General features: G+C 44.8%; 1 protein-coding gene across 4 annotated transcripts in view; it reads right to left on the reverse strand.

Moving 5' to 3' along the window:
* LOC139385085 (transcription initiation factor TFIID subunit 4-like) overlaps positions 1 to 23,634 on the reverse strand; it is a 109,738-nt gene extending 86,104 nt beyond the window's left edge. For 3 of the 4 annotated variants that reach the window (XM_071130132.1, XM_071130131.1, XM_071130134.1), the window contains exons 1-6: positions 22,308 to 23,634; positions 15,855 to 16,015; positions 3,155 to 3,271; positions 2,479 to 2,637; positions 2,075 to 2,197; positions 695 to 784 (exon numbers count right to left, since the gene is read on the reverse strand). In XM_071130132.1, coding sequence (XP_070986233.1) covers positions 695 to 784; positions 2,075 to 2,197; positions 2,479 to 2,637; positions 3,155 to 3,271; positions 15,855 to 16,015; positions 22,308 to 23,634 — 1,977 coding nt within the window. The remainder of the gene's footprint in view (positions 1 to 694; positions 785 to 2,074; positions 2,198 to 2,478; positions 2,638 to 3,154; positions 3,272 to 15,854; positions 16,016 to 22,307) is intronic. The other variant, XM_071130133.1, reaches the window with a different exon arrangement.
* Positions 23,635 to 25,241: the final 1,607 nt, after the last annotated feature.

A 25,241-nucleotide genomic window follows, 5' to 3' on the forward strand; every position in this document is an offset into this window, starting at 1 on the left:
GGAGGGAGGGAGGGAGGGAGGGAGGGAGGGAGGGAGGGAGGGAGGGAGGGAGGGAGGGAGGGAGGGAGGGAGGGAGGGAGGGAGGGAGGGAGGGAGGGAAGGCTGGGTGGCTGGCTGGCTGGCTCTGCTCTGTGGAGGGAGGGAAGGCTGGGTGGCTGGCTGGCTGGCTCTGCTCTGTGGAGGGAGGGAAGGCTGGGTGGCTGGCTGGCTCTGCTCTGCGCAGGGAGGGAAGGCTGGGTGGCTGGCTGGCTCTGCTCTGTGGAGGGAGGGAAGGCTGGGTGGCTGGCTGGCTCTGCTCTGCGCAGGGAGGGAAGGCTGGGTGGCTGGCTGGCTCTGCTCTGTGGAGGGAGGGAGGGCTGGGTGGCAGTGGCAGTGGCATGATGTGACACTCATCACGAATGGCTGGAGAGGCCTGCTGGCTACTGGCACAGACAGCTGCAGGGGCCACTGTCACACACAGTCTGAAGTCAGGCCAGGGGAGCGGCCCCTGCCTGGGTCACATGGGCTGGCCTCTCCACTGCCACTCTGGCTGTTTTACGTTCTCCACCTTTCTCCTGAAGGGTACCCTTGCACACTTTCTTACATTGATTTTACAATGGTAGAAACTCCCTCCAGACAATGTTTTCATCAACCAATGCTTTTACATCCATGACAAGGAGTGTCCAAATGTAGCCTGAGTAGATACAGTACAAACCTTGAGGAAGGGGACCAGGTAGGGCTGAGGAGACGACTTGAGCTCTGACTGCAGTCTGTTGGTGAACTCCTCAGGCTCAATCTTAGCATCCTGTGAGCAGGAGAAGAGAGGGAGGTTTATTAACCCCGTCAGCTCCTTGTTATGTGATGTGACACACTTGTACAACAGAGAGCAGAGCATGTGATTGAGGCGATGTGCAATGTGATTTCTGAGCACATTGAGATGAGGTGAAATCACCTCAACGACGGTGTTCATATTGATTTACATTTTAACATCCCCCTGGGATACATCTCGTTAACAACTCTGAATAAATAATGTCCTAAACAACAGCATCACTCTGGATCATGTTAGAGTTTAATGATGCCATCTACAGATGAAGAAATACATGAAATCACACAACCTGTCAGAAATACATGACATCACACAACCTGTCAGAAATACATGACATCACACAACCTGTCAGAAATACATGACATCACACAACCTGTCAGAAATACATGACATCACACAACCTGTCAGAAATACATGACATCACACAACCTGTCAGAAATACATGACATCACACAACCTGTCAGAAATACATGACATCACACAACCTGTCAAGAAATACATGACATCACACAACCTGTCAAGAAATATTCTTCCTCCACTTTTAGAAAAAAGGGTTCCAAAAGAGTTATTTGGCTCCCCATAGGAGAAGCCTTTTTGGTTCCAGGTAGAATTATTTTGGGTTCCATGTATAACCTCTGTGTAAAGGGCTCTACCTAGAATCAAAAGGGTTGTACCTGGAACCAAAAATCATTCTTCAAAGGGTTCTCTTATGTGAACAAAGAACCTGTCACACCCTGACCATAGTTTGCTTTGTATGTTTCTATTGTGTTGGTTGGTCAGGGTGTGAGCTGGGTGGGCATTCTATGTTACATGTCTAGTTTGTCTAGTTCTATGTTTGGCCTGATATGGTTCTCAATCAGAGGCAGGTGTTAGTCATTGTCTCTGATTGGGAACCATATTTAGGTAGCCTGTTTGGTGTTGGGTTTTGTGGGTGATTGTCCTTAGTGTCCTGATGTCCTTGGTCTGTGTTAGTTTACACAAGTATAGGCTGTTTCGGTTTTCGTTACGTTTATTGTTTTGGTAGTGTTTGTGTTTAGTGTGTTTTTTCATTAAACATGAATCGTAATCTACACGCCGCATTTTGGTCCGACTCTCCTTCAGAACCCTTTTTGGTTCTATATAGTACCTTTTTCTCTAAGAGTGTAGGGCAAGAAAAGTATCATTCCATGTTTCTCTGTTGATAACACAGTAATGTAGAGATAATGTAGAAACAATGTAATGATGTGGTAATGTAGAGGTAAAATAATGAGTTACGGTAGTGAGACTCACCAGTAGATCCTGGACCAGTGACTTGACATTTTTGGAGGTCTCGGGTGACGGAGAGTTGTGGGAGGCCAGCTTTATCAGGGTGGCCAAGAAGTTCTTACACTTCTTCACATTCTCCTGCATCTCCTAGGAAATGGCAAAATAAGCATGTAAAGATATGATTTTATCAATAAATATGTAGGACACTATCGTTCAGTGTTTGGGGATCGGAGAGGACACCGGGGAAGAGTGTGTTAGTGTATGTACATGTGTTTGTGTGTGAGGCTCTGCCATTATGCCCAGCTGTGTGGGGTCATGGCCATGGTGGTGACACAGCCAGCCAGCTGGCAGCTGTGACAGCATTGGGGGTTGAGGAGCCTACCCAGCCCAGAGGAGGCCGGCAGACTGGAGCAGAGCATAGTACAGACCTGGGAGATGACAGAGGCTCCTGGGGCTACAGGGGCGCTGGTCTGCTGGGGTAGGGCTGGCTGCGAGGCGGCCTGGGCCCCAGCCTGGACCTGGGGGGCCATCACCACGGGGGCCTGTTGGGGAGCCGTCACTGCCACGACCGGCGCCATGGGGCCCTTCTGGAAGAGCAAGGAGCAGACAGAGAAATAAACAGGACGTGAAGGGAGCTTACAGCAAGGCCACAGAGAACAGGAGGGAAACAGCACGGCGCTCCTGTCACATCGGGTGTCCTGACTACTGTGGACATTGCTGAACAGAAGAGGGGAGGAGAGGGGACTGGGGGACATTCAAGCAAAAGAGCTCCTCCCAATAATGATGTACCTGACTAGAAAACCTTAAACATACCAGTAATCCCCCACCTGTGTCCCCCCACTGGTCTTGGACAAAACTATGTAAAGTGCAAGCTATACACAAATAATTCAATTTTGAATGAATATATCATTGAATAATTATTTCTCTATTCTGTTAAAAGGGTCAGATGGGATGCCCCCAGATTAGATAAACTTCTAGGTTTGTGTTGGTAAAAAGGTGAGGAGGAAGAGGAAGAGGAACAGGATGGAGGGATGGGTAGAAGAGGGTCTGACAGGGATGGAAGGATGGAGAGATGGCAAGTTCTGTAGTGGAGAGTCTGCTCACAGAAGGTGGCGCAGGGGAGGAGGAGATCTGGAGGACAGGGCTAGGAGTGGGAGACAGCACCATCTTGGCCTGGACAGGAGGAGGACATGGCCGAATAGCCTGAGAGGTCACAGGAGACTGCAGAAAATAAACAGAGAGAAAGAAAAAGAGACCGGGTCAGTGCAGGAGAGACAGGGTCAGTGCAGGAGAGACAGGGTCAGTGCAGGAGAGACAGGGTCAGTGCAGGAGAGACAGGGTCAGTGCAGGAGAGACAGGGTCAGTGCAGGAGAGACAGGGTCAGTGCAGGAGAGACAGGGTCAGTGCAGGAGAGACAGGGTCAGTGCAGGAGAGACAGGGTCGGTGCAGGAGGAGGGGCGGTGCAGGAGAGACAGGGTCAGTGCAGGAGAGACAGCGTCAGTGCAGGAGAGACAGGGTCAGTGCAGGAGAGACAGGGTCAGTGCAGGAGAGACAGGGTCAGTGCAGGAGAGACAGGGTCAGTGCAGGAGAGACAGCGTCAGTGCAGGAGAGACGGGGTCAGTGCAGGAGAGACGGGGTCAGTGCAGGAGAGACGGGGTCAGTGCAGGAGAGACGGGGTCAGTGCAGGAGAGACGGGGTCAGTGCAGGAGAGACAGGGTCAGTGCAGGAGAGACAGGGTCAGTGCAGGAGAGACAGGGTCAGTGCAGGAGAGACAGGGTCAGTGCAGGAGAGACCGGGTCAGTGCAGGAGAGACAGCGTCAGTGCAGGAGAGACAGGGTCAGTGCAGGAGAGACAGGGTCAGTGCAGGAGAGACAGGGTCAGTGCAGGAGAGACAGGGTCAGTGCAGGAGAGACAGGGTCAGTGCAGGAGAGACAGGGTCAGTGCAGGAGAGACAGGGACAGTGCAGGAGGGGCAGGTGAGACAGGGTCAGAGGTGGGGGGATGAAGAAGGAGAGAGAGGATGACAGAGAGAGGGGACAGAGAGAAAACACAAAAGCAATGTGCCCATCAAGACGAGGAGAAGGAGAAGTGCAACATGCCCTGAAGACGTGGAGGAGAAAGGTCATTATAGTAGGAAGTGACAGTAAATCACTGTGGATCCACAGGATGAAACAGAGAGGATCTGATCTGATCCAGAGATGAACAGAAGAGAAAACACTGTGATGCTGATGCCGAGGTACAGTAATACTATTCAATGGGAAGGACTAAATAAGTTACTTTAATACAATGAGTGTCACAACTAATATGAATGAATCAGTGTCCTTTGCTTGCTAATGTGCAAACTTGTTTTTTTGCAATATCGGTATGAAATATCTGTTATTGTTTCAGCCAAGAATCAATCCAATATTGGTACATCCCTACAATTTGTAATGACTCATCACTGCACAGTCCTTTACTGGACAATCCAGCTTATTGTACCCACTGTCAAGACAGAAGCCTCTCTTCATAGCACCAGGGCAGACAGCGAGAGGGAGGCTGGGCACTAAGTAACACAGTACCAGGCTGGTAGGAGGGCTATGGCTGGACAATAACTAACACAGTATCATGCTGGTAGGAGGGCTGTGCACTAAGTAACACAGTACCATGCTGGTAGGAGGGCTGTGGCTGGGCACTAACTAACACAGTACCATGCTGGTAGGAGGGCTGTGCACTAAGTAACACAGTACCATGCTGGTAGGAGGGATGGGCACTAAGTAACACAGTACCATGCTGGTAGGAGGGTTGGGCACTAAGTAACATAGTACCATGCTGGTAGGAGGGCTGTGGCTGGGCACTAAGTAACACAGTACCATGCTGGTAGGAGGGCTGTGGCTGGGCACTAAGTAACACAGTACCATGCTGGTAGGAGGGCTGGGGTTGGTCACTAAGTAACACAGTACCATGCTGGTAGGAGGGCTGGGTTTGGGCACTAAGTAACATAGTACCATGCTGGTAGGAGGGCTGGGCACGAAGTAACACAGTACCATGCTGGGAGGAGGGCTGTGGCTGGGCACGAAGTAACACAATACCATGCTGGTAGGAGGGCTGGGGTTAGGCACTAAGTAACACAGTACCATGCTGGTAGGAGGGCTGGGCACTAAGTAACACAGTACCATGCTGGTAGGAGGGCTGTGGCTGGGCACTAAGTAACACAATACCATGCTGGTAGGAGGGATGGGACTGGGCACTAAGTAACACAGTACCATGCTGGTAGGAGGGCTGGGTTTTGGGCACTAAGTAACACAGTACCATGCTGGTGGGAGGGCTGTGGCTGGGCACTAAGTAACACAGCACCATGCTGGTAGGAGGGCTGGGTTTGGGCACTAAGTAACACAGTACCATGCTGGTAGGAGGGCTGGGTTTTGGGCACTAAGTAACACAGTACCATGCTGGTGGGAGGGCTATGGCTGGGCACTAAGTAACACAGTACCATGCTGGTAGGAAGGCTGTGGCTGGGCACTAAGTAACACAGTACCATGCTGGTAGGAAGGCTGGGCACTAAGTAACACAGTACCATGCTGGTAGGAGGGCTGGGGCTGGGCACTAAGTAACACAGTACCATGCTGGTGGGAGGGCTGTGGCTGGGCACTAAGTAACACAGTACCATGCTGGTAGGAGGGCTGGATTTGGGCACTAAGTAACACAGTACCATGCTGGTAGGAAGGCTGGGTTTGGGCACTAAGTAACACAGTACCATGCTGGTAGGAGGGCTGGGGCTGGGCACTAAGTAACACAGTACCATGCTGATAGGAAGGCTGGGTTTGGGCACTAAGTAACACAGTACCATGCTGGTAGGAGGAGTAGGTTTGGGCACTAAGTAACACAGTACCATGCTGGTAGGAGGGCTGGATTTGGGCACTAAGTAACACAGTACCATGCTGGTAGGATGGCTGGGTTTGGGCACTAAGTAACACAGTACCATGCTGGTAGGAGGGATGTGCACTAAGTAACACAGTACCATGCTGGTAGGAGGGCTGTGCACTAAGTAACACAGTATCATGCTGGTAGGAGGGTTGTGCACTAAGTAACACAGTACCATGCTGGTAGGAGGTCTGGTGCTGGGCACTAAGTAACAGAGTACCATGCTGGTAGGAGGGCAGTGGCTGGGCACTAAGTAACACAGTACCATGCTGGTAGGAGGGCTGTAGCTGGGCACTAAGTAACACAGTACCATGCTGGTAGGAGGGCTGTGGCTGGGCACTAAGTAACACAGTACCATGCTGATAGGAGGGCTGTAGCTGGGCACTAAGTAACACAGTACCATGCTGGTAGGAGGGCTGGGGCTGGGCACTAAGTAACAGAGTACCATGCTGGTAGGAGGGCTGGGGCTGGGCACTAAGTAACACAGTACCATGCTGGTAGGAGGGCTGTAGCTGGGCACTAAGTAACACAGTACCATGCTGGTAGGAGGGCTGGGGCTGGGCACTAAGTAGCACAGTACCATGCTGGTAGGAAGGCTGTAGCTGGGCACTAAGTAACACAGTACCATGCTGGTAGGAGGGCTGGGGCTGGGCACTAAGTAACACAGTACCATTCTGGTAGGAGGGCTGGGGCTGGGCACTAAGTAACACAGTACCATGCTGGTAGGAGGGCTGTAGCTGGGCACTAAGTAACACAGTACCATGCTGGTAGGAGGGCTGGGGCTGGGCACTAAGTAACACAGTACCATGCTGGTAGGAGGGCTGTAGCTGGGCACTAAGTAACACAGTACCATGCTGGTAGGAGGGCTGTGGCTGGGCACTAAGTAACACAGTACCATGCTGGTAGGAGGGCTGTAGCTGGGCACTAAGTAACACAGTACCATGCTGGTAGGAGGGCTGGGGCTGGGCACTAAGTAACACAGTACCATGCTGGTAGGAGGGCTGGGGCTGGGCACTAAGTAACACAGTACCATGCTGGTAGGAGGGCTGGGCACTAAGTAACACAGTACCATGCTGGTAGGAGGGCTGTGGCTGGGCAGTAAGTAACACAGTACCATGCTGGCAGGAAGGCTGAGCACTAAGTAACACAGTACCATGCTGGCAGGAAGGCTGAGCACTAAGTAACACAGTACCATGCTGGTAGGAGGGCTGTAGCTGGGCACTACGTAACACAGTACCATGCTGGTAGGAGGGCTGGGGCTGGGCACTAAGTAACACAGTACCATGCTGGTAGGAGGGCTGGGGCTGGGCACTAAGTAACACAGTACCATGCTGGTAGGAGGGCTGGGCACTAAGTAACACAGTACCATGCTGGTAGGAGGGCTGTAGCTGGGCACTAAGTAACACAGTACCATGCTGGTAGGAGGGCTGGGGCTGGGCACTAAGTAACAGAGTACCATGCTGGTAGGAGGGCAGTGGTTGGGCACTAAGTAACACAGTACCATGCTGGTAGGAGGGCTGTAGCTGGGCACTAAGTAACACAGTACCATGCTGGTAGGAGGGCTGGGGCTGGGCACTAAGTAACACAGTACCATGCTGGTAGGAGGGCTGGGGCTGGGCACTAAGTAACACAGTACCATGCTGGTAGGAGGGCTGGGCACTAAGTAACACAGTACCATGCTGGTAGGAGGGCTGGGGCTGGGCACTAAGTAACAGAGTACCATGCTGGAAGGAGGGCAGTGGTTGGGCACTAAGTAACACAGTACCATGCTGGTAGGAGGGCTGTAGCTGGGCACTAAGTAACACAGTACCATGCTGGTAGGAGGGCTGGGGCTGGGCACTAAGTAACACAGTACCATGCTGGTAGGAGGGCTGGGGCTGGGCACTAAGTAACACAGTACCATGCTGGTAGGAGGGCTGGGCACTAAGTAACACAGTACCATGCTGGTAGGAGGGCTGTGGCGGGCAGTAAGTAACACAGTACCATGCTGGCAGGAAGGCTGAGCACTAAGTAACACAGTACCATGCTGGCAGGAAGGCTGAGCACTAAGTAACACAGTACCATGCTGGTAGGAGGGCTGTAGCTGGGCACTACGTAACACAGTACCATGCTGGTAGGAGGGCTGGGGCTGGGCACTAAGTAACACAGTACCATGCTGGTAGGAGGGCTGGGCACTAAGTAACACAGTACCATGCTGGTAGGAGGGCTGGGCACTAAGTAACACAGTACCATGCTGATAGGAGGGCTGGGGTTGGGCACAAAGTAACATAGTACCATGCTGATAGGAGGGCTGTAGCTGGGCACTAAGTAACACAGTACCATGCTGATAGGAGGGCTGTGGCTGGGCACTAAGTAACACAGTACCATGCTGGTAGGAGGGCAGTGGTTGGGCACTAAGTAACACAGTACCATGCTGATAGGAGGGCTGGGGTTGGGCACAAAGTAACATAGTACCATGCTGGTGCCCCATGGCGGTACCGGCATACAGCCCACTCTGCCAGCCTGGACCAGGCTTGACACCAGGAGGGGTCGGAGGGGATGAGGCCCTCTGTCCCTGGCCCTCAGCTCTCACTTATATATACATATACAAAGTGAACAACAGGGAGACATTAAGGTCAGCTCTCAGGTGGAAGTGCTGTCAGTCTGATGATTGACATGCTTGGTGTCGACTCAGAGCGGCTGCTTCAGATAATGTGTAGGAAGAGACCTATTTCTCTCCGAGAAAGTTGGCCAGCTAATGACAGCAGTGGTTCACTAAATGACGCACGTACGGACACACACACACACACACACACACACACACACACACACACACACACACACACACACACATAGGGCCAACCGAGAGAGGGGAGAAAGGGGAGAATGAAGAGGGGAAAGGGGTTAGATGAAGAGGGCCCCTCCCTCCGAGTCTCTCCTTAGCAGAAAGTTTTGAGGGCTCAAAGAATGTGCAGTTAGGGGGGAAGAGAATGGGGCTCACAAGGGTGGAAGAGCCGGGGGCATCACCCCGCCAGCCATGCCTTCCTAACACATTCTCATTCACCAGCTAAAGCGTTGTTAGCTTTTTAAATCAATCAGGCAGTTGGATGATGAATGATTTAACACTTGTCGAAGGAAGGAGCTCGGCTCGAAATGCCTTCCGTTTTCCCTCACGGTCACAGGAGAGACAGACAGCCTGACAGAGAGGAGAGGAGCACAGGAATAAACACCATTCCCTTTCATATTCCAGCTCCTCTTCTTTTCATGTGTTGATGTTTATGTCAATGCTGGCAGCTCACTAATCTGCTATCAGTGACAGTTTTGAACTTTCGATTCACTCTGAGCCTAAATCACTATAACAACCAACTCCGCAATACCTTGTTACAGTGTTTATCTCAGGATGAGCAGGTAGGAAGAAGGATAACAAGTTCAGCAACTCAAAGATAACCGTCTTAATTTCTACGGCTCATGTGAAAGTAATTATATGCCAAGTCTGAGCATACTGGTACCATAGTGTCTTGAGTTGTCCTCCAGTAACAAACACGTACTTAGGTTACTACAATGCAATTACCATTTTACCTTGTAATTCTCATATATCTATTTTATAATGCTATTATTTTTCAAATGAGTAACAATCCATTGACTTGCAATCACACAGACATAGAGGCTAAATACAGGTATATTGACACACAATGGTAATCAAAGGTATTGCAATGCTCTTTTGTTCAGCTGAATTGTTCATGTCAAGGAAATGCTTCCCCCTGGTGGAATTTATATGTTATTGCCTGCAGGTACCAGACAGGATATCTCATATTGGCGGTCAAATTGCCATTCCACAAACCCTTTCTGTTGAAAGTTGACACTTCGACAACAGAGTATACAAAATAAACTTTTGTTAAGCACAGTCAAGTTCAGCAGACACGTCTACTGACAAGTTGTCCAACAAGAGTCGTAAAAAAATATGACAATACAATATCGATTCAATACAATAAGCTTCACAATGAATCAGCGATGACACATTTTTTAAATAAATAATTAGTTGCCTGTTTGGCATGTTATTTTGTCATTAATACGTGTCACATATCAGTTTGCAAACAATGCAAAAAAATATATAACAAAATAAAGCCGCATACAAACATGGTCTCTTTTTTTCTTTCTTGAGTAAGGCAGTTCCAAAATGCATGTGTTTCAGCCTTGCTCAGCTTTTTCTGTGGTGGAGCGGCAGCCAGCAGAAAATACAGAGGGTAGGCGTTGGTAATCTTCTCTAGTTGCACTGTGATTGGCTCAGTGTTCTGTCACTCATGGGACACAACGTCACCTCAGAACCTACAGGGTGACCAAGGCAGTTCAAGCCCCCTTGGGTGCTGCCATAGATTTACATGATGAAGTGCCCATCCAAGTGAGGCTCAATGGTCGCCACATATAAAAGGACTTCAAATCACGTTACACTATATCTACCATAGCTTTGATTGGACTGATCATGTCAACATCATACTTTCAAAATCTTAGCTAGCAAGCTAGGCAAGCAGTCATCAATATGAATCACGTCGACAATCTACTGGCAAATCTTTTTCAATCATTGTCATATGAAGAGAAATTATAGCTAAAACGTATCGGTGATTATCGCCCATTGGACATAAACATTACCCAACAAGTTGTAAATCGCATATTCAACAATGAGTGGTTTGGAAGAAATCAGAGGCTAACTACAAGCGTTTAAAAGCAATCACTATTTTACTTCCTCTGCCTGCTATTCGGTGGAGAGGGTGTGTGGTCCAAGTCTGGGTTTAAGGGTCTAATTTCCAAGCTTAAAAGGATAAACATTCACATGCAATACCATGGGCCACAAAAGGTTGAATACACTGGCCATGCTGTCAATCCAGCAGCATGACTTACTGGAAACAAAACAATCTCAGTCATCAGTGAGTTCAAGACAACTGGGAACACGGAAAAAACGAGCTCAGATGGGAAAAATACGTTTTGAACGGTCATCCAACCAGGAATTCCAAGTTGGGAACTTGGGCCTCTTTCTAGAGCTCCGACCTGAAGATCACTGACGTAATGATTCAACCTTGTTTTTTTCAGAGTTCCCAGTTGTCTTGAAAGCACCATAATTCCAGAGAATGCCAGACTTTGATGACAAAGTTTTATGACATAATTTGCCAACAAGAAGGACCGATGCGCCACCTTCCTGTTCAGTGAGCACAGCACAACAATGGTGAGTCCAGAAATGTATTGTATGCTACTGCATAAATTATGTAATATGCCAGGGAGATACAGTGCCTTGCGAAAGTATTCGGCCCCCTTGAACTTTGCGACCTTTTGCCACATTTCAGGCTTCAAACATAAAGATATAAAACTGTATTTTTTGTGAAGAATCAACAACAAGTGGGACACAATCATGAAGTGGAACGACATTTATTGGATATGTCAAACTTTTTTAACAAATAAAAAACTGAAAAATTGGGCGTGCAAAATTATTCAGCCCCTTTACTTTCAGTGCAGCAAACTCTCTCCAGAAGTTCAGTGAGGATCTCTGAATGATCCAATGTTGACCTAAATGACTAATGATGATAAATACAATCCACCTGTGTGTAATCAAGTCTCCGTATAAATGCACCTGCACTGTGATAGTCTCAGAGGTCCGTTAAAAACGCAGAGAGCATCATGAAGAACAAGGAACACACCAGGCAGGTCTGAGATACTGTTGTGAAGAAGTTTAAAGCCGGATTTGGATACAAAAAGATTTCCCAAGCTTTAAACATCCCAAGGAGCACTGTGCAAGCGATAATATTGAAATGGAAGGAGTATCAGACCACTGCAAATCTACCAAGACCTGGCCGTCCCTCTAAACTTTCAGCTCATACAAGGAGAATACTGATCAGAGATGCAGCCAAGAGGCCTATGATCACTCTGGATGAACTGCAGAGATCTACAGCTGAGGTGGGAGACTCTGTCCATAGGACAACAATCAGTTGTATATTGCACAAATCTGGCCTTTATGGAAGAGTGGCAAGAAGAAAGCCATTTCTTAAAGATATCCATAAAAAGTGTTGTTTAAAGTTTGCCACAAGCCATCTGGGAGACACACCAAACATGTGGAAGAAGGTGCTCTGGTCAGATGAAACCAAAATTGAACTTTTTGGCAACAATGCAAAACGTTATGTTTGGCGTAAAAGCAACACAGCTCATCACCCTGAACACACCATGCCCACTGTCAAACATGGTGGTGGCAGCATCATGGTTTGGGCCTGCTTTTCTTCAGCAGGGACAGGGAAGATGGTTAAAATTGATGGGAAGATGGATGGAGCCAAATACAGGACCATTCTGGAAGAAAACCTGATGGAGTCTGCAAAAGACCTGAGACTGGGACTGAGATTTGTCTTCCAACAAGACAATGATCCAAAACATAAAGCAAAATCTACAATGGAATGGTTCAAAAATAAACATATCCAGGTGTTAGAATGGCCAAGTCAAAGTCCAGACCTGAATCCAATCGAGAATCTGTGGAAAGAACTGAAAACTGCTGTTCACAAATGCTCTCCATCCAACCTCACTGAGCTCGAGCAGTTTTGCAAGGAGGAATGGGAAAAAATGTCAGTCTCTCGATGTGCAAAACTGATAGAGACATACCCCAAGCGACTTACAGCTGTAATCGCAGCAAAAGGTGGCGCTACAAAGTATTAACTTAAGGGGGCTGAATAATTTTGCACGCCCAATTTTTCAATTTTTGATTTGTTAAAAAAGTTTGAAATATCCAATAAATGTTGTTCCACTTCATGATTGTGTCCCACTTGTTGTTGATTCTTCACAAAAAAATACAGTTTTATATCGTTATGTTTGAAGCCTGAAATGTGGCAAAAGGTCGCAAAGTTCAAGGGGGGCGAATACTTTCGCAAGGCACTGTATGTACAGTTGAACTCGGAAGTCGACATACACTTAGGTTGGAGTCATTAAAACTCGTTTTTCAACCACTCCACATATTTCTTGTTAACAAACTATAGTTTTGGCAAGTCGGTTAAGACATCTACTTCTTGCATGACACAATACATTTTTCCAACAATTGTTTAAGACAGATTATTTCACTTATAATACACTGTATCACAATTCCAGTGGGTCAGAAGTTCACATACACTAAGTTGACTGTGCCTTTAAACAGCTTGGAAAATTCCAGAAAATGATTTCATGGCTTTAGAAGCTTCTGATAGGCTAATTTACATAATTTGAGTCAATTGGAGATGTACCTGTGGATGTATTCAAGGCCTACCTTCAAACTCAGTGCCTCTTGCTTGACATCATGGGAAAATCTAAAGAAATCAGCCAAGACCTCAGTGTTGGCTGTGTTCTGTCTCCTAGAGATGAACGTACTTTGGTGCGAAAAGTGCAAATCAATCCCAGAACAACAGCAAAGGACCTTGTGAAGATGCTGGAGGAAACAGATCCAAAAGTATCTATATCCACAGTAAAACAAGTCCTTATATTGACATAACCTGAAAGGCCGCTCAGCAAGGAAGAAGCCACTGCTCCAAAACCTGCCATAAAAAAGCCAGGCACATGGGGACAAAGATCATACTTTTTGGAGAAATGTCCCCTGGTCTGATGAAACAAAAATAGAACTGTTTGGCCATTATGACCATTGTTATGTTTGGAGGAAAAGGGGGATGCTTGCAAGCTGAAGAACACCATCCCAACCGGGAAGCACGGGGGTGGCAGCATCATGTTGTGAAGATGCTTTGCTGCAGGAGGGACAGGTGCATGATGGCATCATGAGGATGGAAAATTATGTGGATATATTGAAGCAACATCTCAAGACATCAGTCAGGAAGTTGAAGCTTGGTCGCAAATGGATCTTCCAAATGGACAAGGACCCCAAGCAGACTTCCAAAGTTGTGGCAAAATGGCTTAAGGACAACAAAGTCAAGGTATTGGAGTGGCCATCACAAAGCTCTGACCTCAATCCCATAGAACATTTGTGGGCAGAACTGAAAAAGCGTGTTCGCGCAAGGAGGCCTACAAACCTGACTCAGATACACCAGCTCTGTCGGGAGGAATGGGCCAAATTTCACCCAACTTATTGTGAGAAGCTTGTGGAAGGTTACCCGAAACGTCTGACCCAAGTTAAACAATTTAAAGGCAATGCTACCAAATACTAATTGAGTGTATGCAAACTTCTGAACCACTGGGAAGGTGATGAAATAAATAAAAGCTTAAATAAATCATTCTCTCCACTATTATTCTGACATTTCACATTATTAAAATAAAGTGGTGATCCTAACTGACCTAAGACAGGGAATTTTTACTAGAATTAAATGTCAGAAATTGTGGAAAAACTGAGTTTAAATGTATTTGGCTAAGGTGTATGTAAACTTCCGACTTCAACTGTATACTGTAGCTAAGACAGTGTTACTAAGTGTATGTTGTGTAGTAAGCTGTTAGTAGCCAATATGCATCCCCTCATAACTGGTGGTGCACATGGAGCCTATAGCCTGTTTTAGAGAAATATCCCTGAATATTGTAAGAGATTTCATTGTCTGTTTATATGCCCCCTTTATTTATTCAATGGTTCTGACTTGGTGTATGAAACTGTAAGAAAGGCCTATGTTCTGAATTCTGTCGTTGTACATTTCAAAAGTGCTGAACAAATAGATATATTGACTATGTCCTTCTTAGCTCGCTCTTTAATGTCTTAATCGAAAGGACAGACTGCCTCTTATCCGCTCATCATTCCCTTATGCCATAGTTTGTACATCTCAATTTTCAGTAGAAACCACATTTTTTTTAAGCAAGTCAACCATATGAGCTATGTTTTTAAAAAAGGCAGTAAATGAGGCTGAACTAACTGTTTAGCTGCCAGACAAGGCTCCGCTGATAGCCAAGTGTAGCAGTGGTAAGGATTCACTCCATTGTGCTGAAAAGAAAGCTCTGCTGTTGGGACAGCTTTATGAAGGCCCTAACAGTTTGTGGGCACCGTTTGTCACCTTTATAGTGCAATTAATGTATTGTTTAGTGTTGTGTTGTGTAGTGGCTTTGCTGGCATGCAAAAAAAAAAAAAAGAGATCGCCCCACCAAGATTGACATGCTAAAATCGCCACTGCAATTAATAACATTTCCACAGGTAAGCACATAAGCACATTTCTATGAAATATTTACCAGCACATAAAATTTTGAAAACAGGAGACCCGGAAGAGTCATTCAAATGAGGTTCTTAATCCAGAGCTACTGCTCTATCAAAATAATACTATATAATTACACATAAAAACACAATACAAATGTTTGTGTCAAATACAGACCTGTCTGGATAAAAGCTCAATCGGCAAAGACCTGACAAATGCAACATGTCTAAACTGACATAATGTAAGTCAGATAGATTATATTTTGTTCACTAGTTTCAGATCACAGTTTACACTATACGCATACAAATACAATGTTGTTACTACAGCAATTACAGTTACCAGAAGGACATAATGTAAAGTGTAACGACAACCATAAATCTCTTCCAATTGTCTCAGAGGCTTCAGTAATGTAAAGTGAGACTACAGAGAGACAGCTAGGTGGCAGGCTATAACCACTTCATCTCTTTTGATATCCTCAGGGAATGTGTCTGCATACATTTGACAGTCAAATTCTTTACAACTATACCTAATGGTAAAACCTAGCTACCTAGAGCAGGCCAGTGTGTAGATTAGTCTTCTATGAAATAGATTACCACTTCAACATCCAATGCAATGCAGGCCTTTCTATCATAAGGCATATCAAATGATGAGTTTCCCAAAAGCCAGAGGATATATACATTCAGCAACTGTATTTTTCAATGTAATTAACTAAATCCATATTTTTTAATTAATATATCCCTCTGTGTAACTGATTCACTGAACAACTAAGGGCATGTTACACTGTGGTAGTGACAGTTGGGTAGTAACTCTTACCTGTGGGGTAGTTGCTCTGAAGGTGGCCCCTGCAGTGGTGGTGGCAGTTCGGGGGGAGATGTTGTTCTGGGCCTGGGTCTGGGCTTGGGCCTGTGCCTGGGCAAGGGCCTGCTGTGGGACCATCACCAGCTGACCCATCTCAGTGCGCACCAACACCATTCCTAGAGTGCAGACAGAGCAATCACACACAATATACTAAGTCAAAGTCAATATACTGACCTAAAAGGCACCTGGGCTGGCTGTCAATGAAATGCACCCATTTCAGTCACATAGTGACCCTAGAAAGTGACAAGGAGACCAGTGACAAGGAGATCACGTTGGATTTATGATACAGTAGTGTCAATTCTGATGTTCAATCTGCCCATGAGAGCAGTACATGCCATTTACATCAGCATCAAATGGAATGAGAAATGATAGAGCTTTTATTACACAGTGTATCTGTTACTCAACATAAATGCCTCAAACAGATTTCCATAAGCCTCCTCTAGATTAACTCAGAGACTCAGAGAAAATGTAACTATATTATACTACACATTTTCTCACTAATACACAAAAGCTACTTTAATCACTGAACATTTTGGGTAGGCTAATGGGTATGCTATACCAGTAATGTCCAGACACAAGTAGACCCTATGTGACTTACAATATGTGTAGATCTCTGCAGAGGAATAACTGAAACAACAGCATACCACCCTGCATCTCCCAGCTGGTTTGCCTCTGAAGCTAAGCAGGGTTGGTCCTAGTCAGTCCCTGGATGGGCTACCAGATAATGTTGGAGGGCTGATAGGAGGCACTCTTTCCTCTGGTCTAAAAAATGCCCCAGGGCAGTGATTTGGGAGGTTTCCCAAACTCGGTCCTGGGGCCCCACGGGTGCACATTTTGGTTTTTGCCCTAGCACTACACAGCTGATTCAAACCAACTCATCATCAAGCTTTGATCATTTGAATCCGCTGTGTAATACTAGGGCAAAAACCAAAACGAAGGAGGGGGGGACGACGACTTTGGGAAACCTTGCTCTGAAGAATGAACGTGTCCAGATTCTCCAAAAGTTATACAGATACACCATTGAGAGCATCTTGTCTGGCTGCATCACCACTTGGTAAGGCAACTGAAAGGCACCCAACTGCAAGGCGCTACAGAGGGTGGTGAGTAAGGCCCTGTACATCACTTGGGGCGAGCTGCCATCCAGGACCTCTATTCCAGGCGTTGTCAGAGGAAGGCCCAAAAATGTTTCAAAGATTCCAGCCACCCAAGCCATTGACTGTTCTCTCTGCTATAGTACCGCACAGCAAGCAGTACCAATGCACCAAGTCTGGAAACAACAGGACCCTGAACAGCTTCTATTTCCAAACCATAAGTCTGCTAAATAGCTAATCAAATGGATACTCAGACTATCTGCATTGACCCTTTTAGCACTAACTCTCTTGCACTCTACGCACTCACACTGGACTCTACCCACACACTCATACATACACTACCTACACCCCGACACACACATACACTACATAATTACTGAATTAGTAGATTACAGTAGATTCAATGTAGATGTTTTGTTACTGGCCTACACACAATACCCTATAATGTCAAAGTGGAATTATGTTTTTCTAAATGTTTACAAATTAATAAAACATTTAAATCTGAAATGTCTTGAGTCAATAAGTATTCAACCCCTTTGTTACTGGTAAGCCTAAATAAATTCTGGAGTAAAAATGTGCTTAAGAAGTCACATAATAAGTTGCATGGACTCACTCTGTGTTCAATAATAGTGTTTAACATGATTTTTTATGACTACCTCATCTCTGTACCCCATACATACAATTTATCTGTAAGGTCCCTCAGTCGAGAAGTGCATTTCAAACACAGATTCAACAACAAAGACCTGGGAGGTTTTTCCAATGCCTCGCAAAGAAGTGCACCTATTGGTAGATGTGTAAAGATTTTTTAAAAGCAGACATTGAATATCCCTTTGAGCATGGTGAAGTTATTAACTACACTTTGGATGATGCATCAATACACCCAGTCACAAAGATACAGGCATCCTTCCTAACTGAGTTAATGGAGAGGAAGGAAACTGCTCAGGGATTTCACCATGAGGCCAAAGCAGACTTAAAACAGTAAAAGTTGAATGGCTGTGATAGCAGAAAACTGAGGATGAATCAACAACATTGTAGTTAATCCACAATACTAACCTAATTGACAGAGTGAAAAGAAGGACGTCTGTACATCAGAGGAGGCTGGTGGGAGGAGCTAAAAGAGGACGGGCTCATTGTAATGTCTAGCATTTAATAAATGGAACGGAGTCAAACGTGGTTTCCATTTGTTTGATGTGTTGGATATCGTTCCATCAATTCCATTCCAGTCTTTATGATGAGCCCATCCTCTTTGCTCTTCCCAACAGCCTCCTCTGATAATAATAATGAAAATATATAGTACATATATAGTATATAGTACATAATAAAAATATTACAAAACATGCATCCTGTTTGCAACAAGGCACTAAACTAATAGTGCCAGAAATGTGGCAAAGCAATTCACTTTTTTTCCTGAATACAAAGTGCTGTGTTTGGGGCAAATCCAATTGAACACATTACTGAGTACCACTCTCCTTATTTTCAAGCATAGTGGTGGCTGCATGCATCATGTTATGGGTCTGCTTGTAATCATTAAGGACAGGGGAGTTTTTCAGGACAAAAAAATAAACAAAAAGGAGATAAGCACAGGGAAAATCCTAGAGGAAAACCTGGTTTAGTCTGTTTTCCATCAGACACTGCAAGATTAATTCACAATGCCAAATTTACACTGAAGTTACTTACCAAGAAGACAGTGAATGTTCCCGAGTGACAGTTTTGACTTATCTATTTGAAAGTCTATGGTAAGACCTGAAAATGGTTGTCTAGCAATGATCAACAGCCAATTTGACAGAGCTTGAAGAATTTCTAAAATAATAATGTGCAAATGTTGCACAATGCAGGTGTGGAAAGCTCTTAGAGACTCACCCAGAAAGTCTCACAGCTGTAATCTCTACCAAAGGTGCTTCTACAAAGTATTTCAATTAGATATTTCTGCATTTCATTTTCAATACATTTGCCAAAATTTCAAAAAACATGTATTCACGTTGTCATTATGGGGTATTGTGTGTAGATGGTTGAGACGTTTTTTTAAAAATCCAATTTAAATTCAGGCTGTAACGCAACAAAATGTGGAATACATCAAGGGGTGTGAATAGTTTCTGAAGGCATTGAATAGTCACCTCAACCACCTCGTACCCCTGCACACCGACTCGGTATTGGTACTCCCTGTATATAGTAGCAATGTTATGTTTAATCTTTATTTAAACATTATATTCACTGTGTATTCATTCCTCGTGTCAGTAGTTGTATTTTTATCTTCAACTTTGTTGTTGGAAAAGACCAGTAAGCATTTCACTGTTAGGCTACACCTGTTGTTTACGAAGCATGTGACAAATACAATTTCATTTGACATCAGATCTTTTTCAGAGCTAATCTGATTAGTCGGCATACAAAAATATCTGAATTAGGCTGCCTGCGTAAATGCCACATCAGTGGTCAGTAAAGATCCCATGGCTCTTATCATAATAGTAGGGGTGTTAACCCCAGTGTCCTGGCTAAATTCCCAATCTGGCCCTCATACCATCATGGCCACCTAATCATCCCCCTCCTCTGTAACTATTCCACAGGTTGTTGCCGTAAATGAGAATGAGTTCTCAGTCAACTTACCTGGGAAAATAAGGGTTGAATAACATAACCAAATAGTCTCTTAAACAGCACTTTGCATGTGATCTGTCCCCTTCACTGTTCTGAGCCTGCCTGAACAGCCTCATAGACAGGTGCTTACTCATTCAAACCCCAGAGTTAGAAAAACGTGCCAACTTGCCACCTTCAACTCATAAACAAGTAACCTCAATTGAATCCTCTGAAAGCAGGCAATCAGAACACTAAGTCCTTTAGACACAACCTCAATCTCAGTCATAAAAGTGAGCCTCAAATCACCAGAGCATGACTGTCTCATTGTTTTTAAACGCACACAGTATGGATTCATTCAGACTGTTAATTTAGCGCTTGCAAACACATGGGAGACCTAATCATGCGCCACGCTGAGCACATATGCAGCACTCACAGTGGATTGTCTTCAGGCATGTATTGGTGAGATGAGATGCAATATGGTCTAGCGGTTGAGAAATGCTCATAAACTCATAAATTGCCAGACAGTGATGTGTTCTGGGCCAGGAATTCCCTGCACTCCATGAAACTTCTCTTCTCCATTTAACTGAGATTTGAATGATTCTGCAAATCAAAATATATCATACCAGAGGTATGCATATCCCGCTATTTGTTTATTTTAAATGTGTAACTTTGAGATTACTATAGGACAGTGGCAAGTCTAATCTCCACTAGAGCTGGGCGATATGGACAAAAATCCATATTGCGATAAATTGCCTGAATTAATGCAATAACGATAATTTAATTATCCTTTAAACTACTACTAGTTTGATGGTTATAGCCATCAATTATCCCATTAACAATCACCCATATTAGCAATCTTATTTCATTTCAAACTTCATATTTCTCTCGTATAGGCTACTTATCGTAATGAACAATATCAGAAAAATGCCTGTGATCAGGGTTAGGTGTCTATATTTTTTTTAAAGTCCCTATTCTAATTCATATGCTCTACTGAGTCAAAGATTTTGAGCCACATGAAAACATGATCACATACAAAATGCATGAGTAGGCCTATCTGTCTGCTGGGCCAACACAGTGATATTGTTCCTTATGGAACTTGAGTGGCTCTTTCCCATGCAGCTCATGGTAACAACTTTGAGAGATGAATACCAATTGAGGAGATCATGTCTCGTGTGTTTTTTATGTCCTGCCACTTCATTAAACTTGCCCATTGGCAAAATATGTACATGCTTGTGATGTGAGAAAAGTCATTTGATTGGGTGATATCAAGCAGATGTGGAACTTTCTTAGAACCGGAATGATGCATGCCATTGTGTTCTGTGTTCTGTCATATTATCAATGCCATTGAAATATACTGTATATTATATACAGTATACCAGTAGGCATTTTTGTCACCATACCAACTGAGCAGTGAACATTTTGCTCACATGCAGTCTTGGTTGTGATCTTTGTGTTGTGTTGATAATGGGTGTCATGAATCATGTAATAACTTTATTCAATCTCAGATATGTCTTCAACATTATACAGAATTAACTTAAAATCAATACAGATGTAAAGGAGAAGTTGATGTTTTTTAACAACCAAATCTAAAAAAAAAAGTAATGTAAATGATAGGTTATTAGGTTCCAGACAACTTTTTTATGATTTCACGTGTTTGAGAAACTTACCCCAAACAGCAAATAACTTCCTCATCCGTGTTGTGTAGTATGGGGGGCCCCCCAAAAAAACATGAACAAAGGCTCCAGAAACAACCAAATACATATTTTTAGAAAAAGCAAAGCTCTCAGTATAGTGACGCAGCTCTTTAGATGTTCTACACATTAAATTGTGTCATTCCGAACTTATACAAAATATTATATTCCCTTTTGCGTGACTCGAGCTGTTTCCCCTATCCAGGTGTTCCATTCTCCATGCTGCTACAGGTAACTGCCAAAATAAAGAAAACACCAACATAAAGCATTTTAATAGCACGTTGGAACACCACAAGCCGCAAAAACAGCTTCAATGTGCCTTGGCATAGATTCTACAAGGGCCTGAAACTTCCTGTGTGTAAGCACCCCATGCTTTTTGTATGCTTTGTATCCATAATTTACTCAAGTGTTTCCTTTATTTTGACAGTTACCTGTAAAATGGAAGGAGAGGTATTGCTCGTCACAAAAAAAATGATATATAAATGTTGTGGATAAAGTTTGGAATGGCACAATTTCATATGTAAAACAACTAAAGACCTGCATCACTATACTGACAAAAAAAGGAAGCATCTGTTTTTGGAGCCTTTGTTTGTGTTTTTTCAGGGCCTCTATACTACACAACGAGGATGAGAAGAGGATTTGCTGTTTGGGGCAAGTTTCTAAAAAACATGTGAAATCACACAAAAGGTGTCTGGACCCTTCTATAACATGACATTTAGATCAAAAATAGAGATTTGGTTGTAAAAAAAACTACTCCTTTAATCTGTACAGAATGTACAGATTTAAATCTGTATTGACAGGTGTTTTATCAAATGAATGCTACTTTGCCCAAAGCACATTCAGAAGCTGCTGTGTCTTTGGGAATCTTGAGGAAGTGAACAGGGAAATGATGAAGGAACACATCACATGTCCAGATAATGTTTTACATTAAAGTACACCATTGATGTAATGACAAAGCACAGGGCTCTCAAAAAGACCTGCCCAGTTTCATTGTTTTGATCTGAGCAGATTTCCCCTCTCTCTGATTTGAAGAGAAATTCATCCTCCTAACACCTTACCCGGTGGGATGGTAAACCCAGGTGGCAGTTGAATGGTCGTCTGTGGTTGTTGGGGGGGTCTGACAATCAGCTGGGGGGCAACAATTCTTTGAGCTGCTTGGACTCCCGGTTGAAGCAGAGGCTGTGTAGCTGTGGCCACAGACGGAGACCTTACCATTCCAACCGTTGTTGTTTGTCCAACAACATTGACAGCAGGCTTTGCCATGACAAGACTTGCAGTAGAAGTCGCTGCTAGGTTGAAAACAGCAGAGGGAGAGGAAACAGAGTTTATTACGGAATTGACAACACCTAACGGACTGGACATGGCTATTTTGGACTGCACGGGAGCGTCCGACTTCGCTTCAGAACCCTCTTTTTTGTGGTTCACTTGCGAAGCTGCTGCAGAAGTGATCGGTCCTATCGCGCCTTGTTTAACCAAGGCCGAGACGGTAGTGCCATTTCCATTCTGCGCGATGCTCGCTACAATGTGACTTGGTAGTCTTTGCAAAGCAATAGTAGGAGTCCCCTTATCCAGGGGAATCGCTGATTGAGTTGAGGAAATGCTGGAGCTAGATAAAGTGAAATTCGTCGTATTTACACAAGATGTAACGTAAACGGTCCGACTTGAGTTTGCTGCACTTGCACTGCTAGACACAGTGCTAACGTTATTAATCAACGCATCAGTTCCCGCGGCAGGGGGATTATTCCTTGACGTTACCGCTCCTCCGGTACCGTTCAAACTCTGTATTCCCGCCGATGCACTCCGTAACGATGCAGTTATGCGTTTTCTTGGATGATCGACACTGTCTGTTGAGGTCTGACCTGAAGCCAGAGCGGAACCTCGGCTGGTGGTGGTGGTGCTGATGATACTGCTGTTGACAAGCGGAGAAGTTGTTACACCACCAGATGCAGGTAGTGTTGTGATAGATGATGTTCCATGTGATTGCAAACCGTTCTTGGTAGCGTTTACTCCAGTCCCTGAAGTGGTGGAAGCTTCCTCAAAGGACGGAATAGAGCTCAGCGAAGAAGATGTAACAGTTTTCTCTGAGCTAATTTCGTTAGTGTTCATCTCCTGGTGCATCCCAGCTTTATGTTGTCCTTCTTGTTGTTGTTGCTGCTGCTGCTGCTGTACTAGTGTAGTAACGTTACCCACTTGGGCTGGTAGCGTTTTCCCTAAGTGATGGTTTGCAGTGACTGTAGTCCCAGCACCTCTGTTTTCCGACTGAGTATTTGCAGGGTTGCTTTGTCCAACAAGTTGTGACTCCAAAGAGCCCACTAAATCGCTCACAGCTTTTTCATCCACCTCGGAAAATAGCATATCTTCCAGTGGGTCGGAGGTGCCCGCCATTTTTGATCATAGATCGCTGTCTAAAAATTGTAAATGAATTAAATGCGCATGCGTGTTACAAGGCATTGTGGGAATTAATCTGACGTCAAAGCACCAATATTGATGTTTTCTTTTCTCATTTCATTGATTAATAAATGTATTGCAAAACAAAATAGTGTAGTAAGGAAACTGTTTAGCACGTTACATTTCAGGACGTAATAAAGTGGGAGTTCTCACAAACTCAGAAACCTCACATTTTATTATGGCAATGAAAATAGGCTTTAGTCTGGGGTCTTTTTTATTTATTTTATTTTTTTATTTCACCTTTACCAGGTAGGCCAGTTGAGAAACAAGTTCTCATTTACAACTGCGACCTGGCCAAGATAAAGCAAAGCAGTGCAACACAAACAACAACACAGAGTTACACATGGAATAAACAAGCGTACAGTCAATACAATAGTGCGTGCAAATGAGGTAAGATTAGGGAGGTAATGCAATAAATAGGCCATAGTGGCGAAGTAATTACAATTAAGCAATTAACACTGGAGTGACAGGTGTGCAGAAGATGAATGTGCAAGTCGAGATACTGGGGTGCAAAGGAGCAAAACATTATAATAATATGGGGATGAGGTAGTTGGATAGGCTATGTACAGGTGCAATGATCTGTGAGCTGCTCTGACAGCTGATGCTTAAAGTTAGTGAGGGAGAAATTAGTCTCCAGCTTCAGTGATTCGTTCCAGTCATTGGCAGCAGAGAACTGGAAGGAAAGATGACCAAAGAAGGAATTGGCTTTGGGCGTGACCAGTGAGTTATACCTGCTGGAACGCGTTCTACGGGTGGGTGTTGTTATCGTGACCAGTGAGCGATAAGTGATAAGGCAGAGCTTTACCTAGCATAGACTTATAGATGACCTGGAGCCAGTGGGTCTGGCGACCAATATGTAGCGAGGGCCAGCCGACTAGAGCATACAGATTGCAGTGGTGGATGGTATAAGGGGCTTTGGTGACAAAACGGTTTGCACTGTGATAGACTGCATCCAGTTAGCTGAGTAGAGTATTAGAACCTATTTTGTAAATGACATCACCCGAAATCAAGGATCGGTAGGATAGTCAGTTTTACGAGGGTATGTTTGGCAGCATGAGTGAAGTATGCTTTGTTGCAAAATAGGAAGCCGATTCTAGATTTAATTTTGGATTGGAGATGCTTAATGTGAGTCTGGCAGGAGAATTTACAGTCTAACTAGACAACTACGTATTTGTAGTGGTCCACATATTCTAAATCAGAACCGTCCAGAGTAGTGATGCTGGACGGGCAGGCAGGTGCGGGCAGCTATCGGTTGAAGAGCATGTATTTAGTTTTACTTGCATTTAAGAGCAGTTGGAGGCCACGGAAGGAGAGTTGTATAGCATTGAAGCTCATCTGGAGGTAAGCTAACACAGTGTCCAAAGAAGGGCCAGATGTATACAGAATGGTGTCGTCTTCGTAGAGGTGGTTCAGAGAATCACCATCAGAAAGCGCGACATCATTGATGTATACAGAGAAAATAGTTGGCCCGAGAATTGAACCCTGTGGCACACCCATAGAGACTGCCAGAGGTCCGGACAACAGGCCCTCCGATTTGACACACT

Source organism: Oncorhynchus clarkii, chromosome 26 (assembly GCF_045791955.1).
Source record: "Oncorhynchus clarkii lewisi isolate Uvic-CL-2024 chromosome 26, UVic_Ocla_1.0, whole genome shotgun sequence".
Taxonomy (NCBI): Eukaryota; Metazoa; Chordata; class Actinopteri; order Salmoniformes; family Salmonidae; genus Oncorhynchus; species Oncorhynchus clarkii.